The sequence below is a fragment of the Watersipora subatra genome, chromosome 6 (assembly GCF_963576615.1).
Source record: "Watersipora subatra chromosome 6, tzWatSuba1.1, whole genome shotgun sequence".
Taxonomy (NCBI): domain Eukaryota; kingdom Metazoa; phylum Bryozoa; class Gymnolaemata; order Cheilostomatida; family Watersiporidae; genus Watersipora; species Watersipora subatra.
Genome location: NC_088713.1, coordinates 21,536,656 through 21,547,226, shown reverse-complemented (window position 1 = coordinate 21,547,226; position 10,571 = coordinate 21,536,656). Strand labels below are relative to the sequence as shown.

The 10,571-nt window shown below is 32.9% G+C and overlaps 1 protein-coding gene across 1 annotated transcript in view; it reads right to left on the bottom strand.

The window, feature by feature from the left end:
- Positions 1-306: 306 nt before the first annotated feature.
- LOC137398116 (E3 ubiquitin-protein ligase RNF213-like) overlaps positions 307-10,571 on the bottom strand; it is an 82,788-nt gene continuing 72,523 nt past the window's right edge. The window contains exons 13-16 of the mRNA XM_068084225.1: positions 8,715-8,908; positions 8,409-8,563; positions 6,789-7,020; positions 307-451 (exon numbers count right to left, since the gene is read on the bottom strand). Coding sequence (XP_067940326.1) covers positions 307-451; positions 6,789-7,020; positions 8,409-8,563; positions 8,715-8,908 — 726 coding nt within the window. The remainder of the gene's footprint in view (positions 452-6,788; positions 7,021-8,408; positions 8,564-8,714; positions 8,909-10,571) is intronic.

The following is a 10,571-nucleotide window of genomic DNA, read 5'->3' as shown; positions in this document are numbered from 1 at the left end:
AATTCAAAGAGATTGAGTGGATAAACATTTAAAATGCAAATAAAAATAACAACAGTTCAAAAAAAAGTTTAGTCAAGTTGTAATGGTCAAGAAATGTGTCAAAGGTTCAGAAGTTTTAGTAACCGATAAAATCAACATTTGAATAGGTTGGCCTAATAGCATGAAGTAAACTATTAGACCTGCATAAAAAACACATGTATAACTATGTATGGAAAACACTACTCAAACCAAGTTTTTTAAATGGGCCAACTTAAGCCGATGCGTTCTAGTACACTTTACAATATGTCTACCAAAGAACAGATTTTGTTAGGCTTTTACCTCCTCCAAGATTTTGTCGTACGACAGACCTAATGGAGGAACTTCTTCTGATGTCTGTTTCACAATGAGTGAGACCATCTCTGAACTGTAGCCAATGAATGACGATGTGACATTGGACTTTTCAAAGTATTGTCTGCAATAAAAAGACTTTTTTGCTTAGCAAGGAAACACGACCACAAAGAATTATTATTTTTAGTATTGTAATGATAATGTGTACTTTTATATGTAGCCTATATACATGTATATGTATATTAAAGTTTGTCATTTGTTGTGGTTTGTTGTCTGTCTAGCTACCACAATTAAAAACTAGGAATGAAATATGTCGCTTTCTACTGGATATAAACTCAGGAAGATTGCATCCGCAAGTTAGTAGATACGCATACCTAACAACAAGGCTATGCCAATCTTACCATCCCCATTATAGTTCTTACCATATACTGTATATCTTTTTCATTATAACACACACTCATTAATACAATGCTCATTGGATTACGATGACAAATTATAAGATTTTTTTGCATTACACTCAATAAAACACAATACTTTGTTTATCCTCACCATAAATCGATAAAATATTTTTCGACTTTTTTCTGTCATTTGCCATCAACAAAAACCTCTAAAGAAGTTTTATATTGACCTTTTTGTTGGCCTATCAATTCACATGAGAACATACGTGACGAGACATTAACCAAATTTCATGGCTACGTCTTCGAAATAAAGAGATTCCAATCTACGGTGGCTTTTCGTTTTTAAGCTTTTACGAGCTTGTAATCACATTTCCACACATTTGGCACTTGCAACACAACAGAGTAAGACATGGTGAATCTTTTGATACCAAATAACTGTAATGTGAATTTTTTTGCAAGTCAACATTTAATGTCTGTGAGGCAACTTAGTTGTTTCATGGCAGGAAGTCAACTCTCATTGGTAATGGGATTTGTGTCCCTTGCCTAAGCTCTGAGCTGCACTGATGAGGCTTCAATAGCCGAAACAGTACTGTCTGTAGCATGAGTATATGCTCCCTCACTTCGGTTTGGTTGAGCGCTCTGTGAGAGGTGCGGCACTATTAGCCTTTGTGCAAAGCTCATCACTTTTGTGATTTGAGCACTCTGGTGTCATCACATTGACTTCCTTAAAGTCTGCGAGGCAACTTAGTTGTTTCGCGGCAGGAAGTCAACTCTCATGGGTAATGGGATTTGTGTCCCTTGCCTAAGCTCTGAGCTGCACTGATGAGGCTTCAATAGCCGAAACAGTACTGTCTGTAGCATGATTATATATATATACGTATATACGTATATACGTATATATATATATATATATACATATATATATTTCTTATATATTTATACTTTGAGAAATATATATATATATATTTCTCAAAGTTTGTCCGTGGATATGTTTGTATGATTGATTGTCCGGCGATAAATCTTAAAATTTTGGAACAAAGTTTCCATACTGAAGATTCGATCTCGGACCCAGCCATTTGCTAGTCTGACACCCTATCCACTAGGCTACATGAATCAAATTGCTAGATAGCCAATAGGAGTCGTTATATGAGATAAAATACCTAACTAATTTGCATACGATGTGGGTCATAGCGTAACGTCACGAGAAGATTTTCTCACATTATTAAACATACTGGCTAATAGCGCGCAGGCCAATAGCAAAAACTCTCACTATTTTTCATTGTTTATAAGACAAAACGCTTTTTCATTATATGATATGATATGGTCGCTGAAAGTTATGAAATTTTAAATTTACATTGGTTTGAAAACCTTTAGTTGTTTTATTTATTTTTAAATCAGTTGTTCTGCTCAAAACCTTTTCCTCATGATATGAAGTTTGAAAGTTGTAGTTGTGTGAAAAAGTTTGAAAACCTTTACAGTTGTTTTATTTTCTCTCTTAATTTATTTCAACTACACAAAACTCTTCTCTCATGATATGTAGTTTGATAGTTAGAATGGCAAATGTTGTTATATGTTAAATACAAATCAATTTTTTGTCCAAAGACTTTTTTCTTACCCAAATAACGCCGGATAGCACAGCTAGTATATATATATATATACTAGCTGCATTACCCATGTTCGGGAACAGATTTACGTAAAGCAATAGTTTTATTGAGAGTCGTCTTTCATACTGTAAAACAACTCCAAATATACAGTCTACCGAAATTGTTGTCCTGATCAAAGAATGCATGCACATATACATGTCAATGTTGGGGAGAACAATGGAAATCTGCAATGTGTCTTACAGCTAGATGCGTGTAAAATCTAGTAAATATTCTAGATTCATGTGTCTAGATTCATGCATCCGTTCATACCCGTCTATATTTGCAGTTGACGATCGCGCACTTTTGCCGCTGAGCTCCGCCTCGGCTGACCAGTTTTCACACGCCTCGCAGTTGAAAATTGCGTTCTTGCACTCACCTCGCAATCAATCGCTTCGCACTCACAATCAATCGCCTTGCAATCAATCGGCCCGCCTCGCAATCAATCGCCTTGCACTCTCCTCGCAATCAATTGCCATGCACTCGCCTTGCAATCACCTCGCACTCGCCTCGCAATCAATCGTCTTGCAATCAATCACCTCGCACTTGCAATCAATCACCTCGCACTCGCCTTGCAATTAATCACCTTGCACTCGCAACCAATCGTCTCGCAATCAATTGCCTAGCACTCAATTGTCTCGCACTCACCAACTCATTCATCCGGAAAGCCGCGCTTGTAGACTCTTGCTGCACTCGGGGCAAAAAAGGTAACCCGCGCATCCCCGAGTGACGCCACGGTCCCAAGCCTAGCTGTGCTACCCGGCGTTGCCCGGGAAGTAAAAAAAGTCATTGCACAGAAAATTGATTTGTATTTAATATAATTTTTTATAACAACATTTGCCATTCTAACTTTCAAACTACATATCATGAAAGAAGAGTTTTGTGTAGTTGAAATAAATTAAGAGAGAAAATAAAACAACTGTAAAGGTTTTCAAACTTTTTCACACAACTACAACTTTCAAACTTCATATCATGAGGAAAAGGTTTTGAGCAGAACAACTGATTTAAAAATAAATAAAACAACTAAAGGTTTTCAAACCAATGTAAATTTAAAATTTCATAACTTTCAGCGACCTATATCTTTTGATAACGTATAGTGGAACCTCAGTTTTCGAACATAATCAGTTCTAGAACTTCGAGATCTGAAACAATTTTTCCCATTAAAATAAAATAATGTAAATTTTAATCCGCTTCAAGGCGAGAAAACAACTTCGGTAAAGTATTTTTTCAACATTTTGCACCATAAGCTGTACTTGTACCCGGGTAATAAAAAAGTCTTTGCACAGAAAATCTATTTGTATTTTTAACAAATATAACAACATTTGCCATTCTAACATTCAAACTACATAAGTAACAAGAAAAAACATGATAGGTAACCTATCATGAGAAAAGTGTTTTGTGTAGTTGAAATAATTTGAGAAAATAAAAACAACCGTAAAGTTTTATCAAACTTTGTCAAACAACTGTAACTTTCAAACTCCATATCATGAGGAAAAGGTTTTCTGCCAGTCTAATAAATTAAAAAAACGAAACAATTGTAAAAGGGATTAGATGTAAATTTCAAATAATTAGCAAGTAATAGCTAAATTAAGTTGGTTTTGCAACAATTACAATAAAAGATAATACGGTAATGATATGATTAATACAAACTGAGAAAACAAAATAAAAATCATGAATATGTTGAATTAATAGTAGCAATTCTTGCATAAAAGTGTGTGGGTATAAAAAGATTACTGTCCCATCAGAAACTATCCATCAATTCTTTGAATACGACGATACTAAAAAATATGACAGAATATCATAGTATTTTGTAGTTGAAATTTTATTAAAACAATGTCTGCCAAAAATGGTTGAATAAAAGAATAATATTAATAATGAATTGGAAACTAATCAAGTAATAATAACAGTGATAGGAAAATGAATAATGTTTAAACTTCAAACACGATACTCAATTTATATTTAAAAGAATGCAAGTTGGAATAATAACAACGATGAAACAAACTTTAAAAAACTTATATTATAAACTTCAAAAGTCATAAGAAGTTTATAAGTGTAATAAGAGAATTTAAATATCTACTATATGTAAATGTATGTAAATATAAGATAGTGGAGAATAACTGATACTTGCAATCTTACACGATAAATCTTACAGTAATCTTACAAATGTTTGTTGTAAAATGTGAAAATAATTACGAAAAACTAACTGGTTAGATTTAACAGGAAAGGTGTGTAAGCTAATACATCTAGCTGTACAACCCAGCGTTGCCCGGGTAATAAAAAAAACACTGAACAGAAAATTGATTTGTATTTAACATATAACAACATTTGCCATTTTACCTAAAACAACTGTGAAGGTTTTCAAATTTACTTTGTCAAACAACTTTTAAACTTCATATCATGACAAAAAAGGTTTTGTGCAGGTCAAATAATCTTTAAAAATAAAACGACTATAAAGGGTTTAGATGTAACAATGAAAAAATTAGCAAGTAATAGCTAAATTGAGTCTGTTTTGCTACGATTACATTATGAGATGATTCGTTAATGATACAATTAATACAAACTGAGAAAACAAAATAACATTCGTGAATATGTTGAATTAATAATAACAATTCTTGCATAAAAGTGTGTGTATAAAAAAGTTACTGTTCCACCAACAGCTATCCACCAAAACTCTGAATACGATGATACTGCTACAACGATATGTTATGTAAAAATAAATTATTGTAGTGTCTTTGTCTGATCGAAGGTGAGAGAATATAGATGTTACTCCTACTCGAGATAATACAATTGTTCGCGTGAAAAGTAGTGACCTTAACAGCGATTTAGCAATTGAATCTTAAGAAAAGCCAGAAATAGAGGTTCACAAAAACTGCATCGTGTTTCATAGAATTAATAAAATTTAGTCGCCAAATTCTAATATCGAGAGAGTCTATTGTCGATATCGTTTTGCCGAAAACAAATTAGCCCTAATACGTCGAGGACAAAAAAGCATCGCGTGTCATGTAGCTAAAAGAAAGCCGTAGAGTTGTAATTATTACATAATTTTGGGGTGAAAACGGCAAACGATGAATAGGTTATGAGGCGCAATAACCGGAGATTCTCGTTAATGCGCCCTAGATACTTAGTAGCGGCTAATAGTCCGAAAAGTACGGTACTCTATAAAGCGGACAGACAGATAGATAGACAGATAGACAACGATTGCCGTTTATATAGTAGACATATATATATATATATATTTATATACAGTAGATGCAGTATGAACAGTCTCTTGCATGAAAGTGCTCAATATTAAAATAGAGCGATGTAAAATTGGGTAAAAATGAAAGTTAAAGTTAAGTTTAAAACAACTTTATTACTAATAGTTTCATATTGCCATGCAATAATCATCAGATAAAATTGTTAGCACTGAAAACGACTTATATATAGATGGAAATAAAAGCGTAGGTCTTAAAATACCTAAATACACCACTGATACGTAGGATTAAAATTAGCATTAGCAAGCAACACGATTTAAAGCCTCAACAATGCAGAAGTTTAAAAGTTAAGTCTTAAAATTGCTTAAAAGGAATTTGCCAGCATGTCTACATGTTGAAACTAGTTCACAGCGTTTGTCAATACAATCCTAACATTGCTACCTTAAACAAATGCTGTGAACTAGTTTCAACATGTAGACATGCTGGCAAATTCCTTTTAAGCAATTTTAAGACTTAACTTTTAAACTTCTGCATTGTTGAGGCTTTAAATCGTGTTGCTTGCTAATGCTAATTTTAATCCTACGTATCAGTGGTGTATTTAGGTATTTTAAGACCTACGCTTTTATTTCCATCTATATATAAGTCGTTTTCAGTGCTAACAATTTTATCTGATGATTATTGCATGGCAATATGAAACTATTAGTAATAAAGTTGTTTTAAACTTAACTTTAACTTTCATTTTTACCCAATTTTATATATATTTATATATATATACATATATATATATTTATATATATATACATATAGACATATACGTACATGTATGCACATGCACATTTATACAGAGATATATGCAAACAATAACATACAAAAGATTGTATAAACCTTTTAAAAGAAAGTGATTTTTTGGTAAATTAATTTGCCCAGCAGGTCTGATAAAGTCCTGAATATTCACCTGAAAAAAAGGGTTAGGCGTTATAAGTTATAGTATTTACAAACATCGCATCATGTTTTGCACATAATAAACAAGTTTTTCACAAGCACCATCACTCCATTTAAATGTGAAACTGATTTTTGCATGCATGTAAGCATAAGTTTTAGGGTGTTAAGAATTGCTACTTAAATATGTTATCATAATGTGACAAGGATATTTCTTTTGCTTTTTGTACTGTTACCTGGTCTGCACATCAATATAAACCAATTAGTACTACACATAGGTCTGCTCTTACCTGTTCTTTAAGGCTCTCTCATCAATCTGCCACTGAAAGTCTTCATCTAAAGCTTTACCACAGTCTTTCTTCGGGCAAGTTTTAGATTGTTGCAAGGTCATACGATCACGGCAACATTTTCCGATGTAATGGTGGCAAGGTACAAGATGATATGGTGAGCTCAGATGAGTATCACAGCTTTCACAAGTCATTGGGCACGCTTGGCTATTCATATAAACAGGAAACATATTGACTGAATTTTAATCAGAGTTTTTTCTCATCTTGCCGAAAACATCTTCAAATATTGTTTTGACGCACTGTTCATTAAAGCTTGGTTCCCATATACGTCGCAAAGCACCAGCGACACACCGCAGGCTATTAACGATGAAATGGGAATGTATGCACCGAGGACCGCCGGTAGTTGCCGGCGGCACCTAATAGTTTAGCGCTGTTCAAATTTCGCAAACGGCCGCAGGCAAAACTTTCCCGAAATGCACTGTACAAGTAAAGGTCACCATTATAGGAACGGCATGGCGAGCGAACATTTTATTTGATTACGCAATTATGTTTACGATATTATTAATGATGTGGCTTTTATGTGAACATATCCCGCCGAGCCAGCATCGCAAGCGTTTTGCTGCGCATGTTACCGCCGGAGTATCGCAATCGATATGGGAACCAGGCTTTAGAGGGTAGTCTGACGATGGCAAAGGTCATACTCTAAAATCTGACAGTAAGCAAATTCTAAGTGCTAACAGTTTTTAAGCTAGCTATATGAACACACATATACACACATGCGCACATGTACATGTATACATGCATAAACCACACATTTTATAATCAGCGATATATAGAAATATATAGGGTAGAAAAAGTATTAGGAAGAATGTAAATTTTCAGTAAAAGCGCTACAAACCTGTTTTGTGCGATGGATTCCTTAGGCGCAGTTTTTAAGTCAAAGCACCTGAGGGGTACCTCCGACCAAATAGATTTGTAGCACTTTTACTGAAAATTTATCTTCCTAATACTTTTTCTATCATTCTATACTCCACTAATTACCTTTTAGGTTTTTAGTGTAGAGTTCTAATTATATTTGCTTTTGCACCTGCTTTTAGTTACTATATATAAATGTATATATACATGTATATATACATGTATTATATCATGTATATATATACATGTATGTATATAATGTATATACATGTATTCATACACACATTTACATATATGTACATGTATATATACATATATATTCATATATACATATAGTGTACATGTATATATATTTATCTATATATATACATATATATGCATACATGTATATACATATATATATGTATATATAGATATAAATACATATATATATATATATATATGTATATATAGATATATACATATATATAAATTGGTCTCTCACCCCGGTTAACACATATGGGTGGTAATTTATGCTCTAACTCGGGTCTCCTACCAGAGACCTGGGAAGTTGAGCATAAATATTCGCCTCAAGATCTTAGCTGTTCCCAATAGCAAACTTTTTGAAATTCTTCAAGATTTTCTCAGCAGAGAAAGAGCGTTCAGACATAGTTGACCTAAAATGATAAGAGTAAGTAAATGTTAACCTCAGAGTCCTTTTAGGTTTACAAAATTTCTGCATCCACTTCTCTAGCCTGTCTCTGACTCCTTTCTGGCCCTCGTCTAGTAAGGATGTAGCGGACATGTAGTGCTTCTCTAGTCGGTTTATTAAAGGAATAGGAAACTTTGAGTGTACTTTGCTCTTCTCTGCTATCAGCACAAGTCTAAAACATAACTTTTAATATACACATATTCAGATTTAGCAGTAGGTTGATTACAGTATTTCTCTGAAAAAATGGATAATGTCCTAAGCAAAACAGAGCAAGGATTGGTCCTTCAAATATCTGACCTTTATTTTAAATTTAATAAAATCACCTGAATGAGTCATGAACAAAGGCTTTCACTCTGTGGGTTCCGAGACCAAGATCTACAAACTTCTTATTTCCCCACATAGAGAAATACTGATTGAGAGTATCATAGAGGCTTTCGTAGAGGTCATCAAGGTTGAGAAGGATTACTGGTCTTCCAATGTCCATGCACATCTTTATTCGGTAGACGTTGTGGCACACCTGACATAAATTTATGTTGCAAATAGAAAACTACTGCACAAGTTAACCTGGGCTTCTTCGAATGGCCGGCTTATGCAGCGCCAGTGAACTTATTTTATATGTTCTTGCATGATATGCTTTACTGTTTCAATGTTTTCAACAAAGTATCTATTAATATTAAAAGCAAAAAATGTTTGTAATTGTGTAAGTTGTAAAGCTAAAAATTATTTTCAGTCGAAAATATCATTACATGTATTTGCACTGTAAATTGGCTCAAGTTTACAAAGGTTATTGGTTCTCCTCTTGCGTGATAATTATTACAAACATATTTGCTAACATTAGTTACCAACTACACTTTACAAACCTAGAACTAAGTTTTAAGCAGGATATTTGATGTAATAGATATGTAATAAATACATTATAGATATGCTAAACAAACAATTGCTACAATAATTGTGGAGCTTAAATTTTTCTGTTAATCGTGTGTTATTACAGATTATGTATTATTACATTCGAAGGAAGTGAATGACCATTGCCATGATATACCGAATAAATCTTGTTTAAAATAAAGTAATCGCTAGCATGTTATATTATTCTACCAATTTTTTTTGTTTTAAGACAAACAGAAAGATTATTAGCTTTTATACTTTTATTTTCAAATTCGTTGGCCATTACAACATGAAGGTGTTCACTTTTAAATGGATCATAGTACTCAATAAGGCATATTTCAGAGAGATACAAACATAATGTAATTATAGCTTGACGAGGAGTCATAGCTACTGAATTGGTACCAAAAGTGTTGTTAAATGTCTTTTTTTACATTCCCAGCACAAATACAGGGGTACTGTACTATTACATTTTAATAAATGATGTTATGTAAGCTCTAAACTTGTTTGCAATTATCTAAAATTTGACAGCTTTCATGTCGCCTCATCAATGCTGAAAATAGTGAACGATATCTATACAACGAGGTTCTAGATATTGTAAAGAGAAAGTACCAATTAATGCCATAATAAAAATCTTTTGATAGCATATTTAAGATCAAGCTTTCATAATTTAATATTCAATTCGCCAGTACCATAGCAGTTCAATATTTCTAAAAATCATCAAGTGGGCTAATAAAGCCCTGAGAATAACAATGCACACAATTATTCATAAACACTGGAAAGCAGTCAAATTCAAAACATCACTTGTAAGATTATTTACATTTGAAAAACCTTGCCTGTTTAAGAATTTAAGTTGGAGGTTATAGCACCTCTTGCTCTTCTCCAATACAACCGACAAAAAGTTTGTAGCACACGGATATGTGACATATCAACTTTATTTTTGCCTGTACTTCATCCATATGATTGATGTACTTTGCAAATATATATTTATTTTAATAAAAATAATTTTAGATACAAAACGTTTATTAGTTTAGCTAATGACAATAGAGAAACATCATTAAATATTAAACTTAGATGTGCAAGGTATCAACAGTTCTAACAATCTCTATTTCAGTATATCTTCTAGCAAACTTCGCATTTGTTTTTGTCATGCAATTTCATTGCCATTTGCATATTATACAATAAAGTTCTCTTAGTGTTTATTTTATTCTCTTTATAGTTTGTAACCATCAAATTACTTGTTCCAAAACATAGTAGATATGTATAACTGTTACAATGGCAAGATTAATTCAATTCCC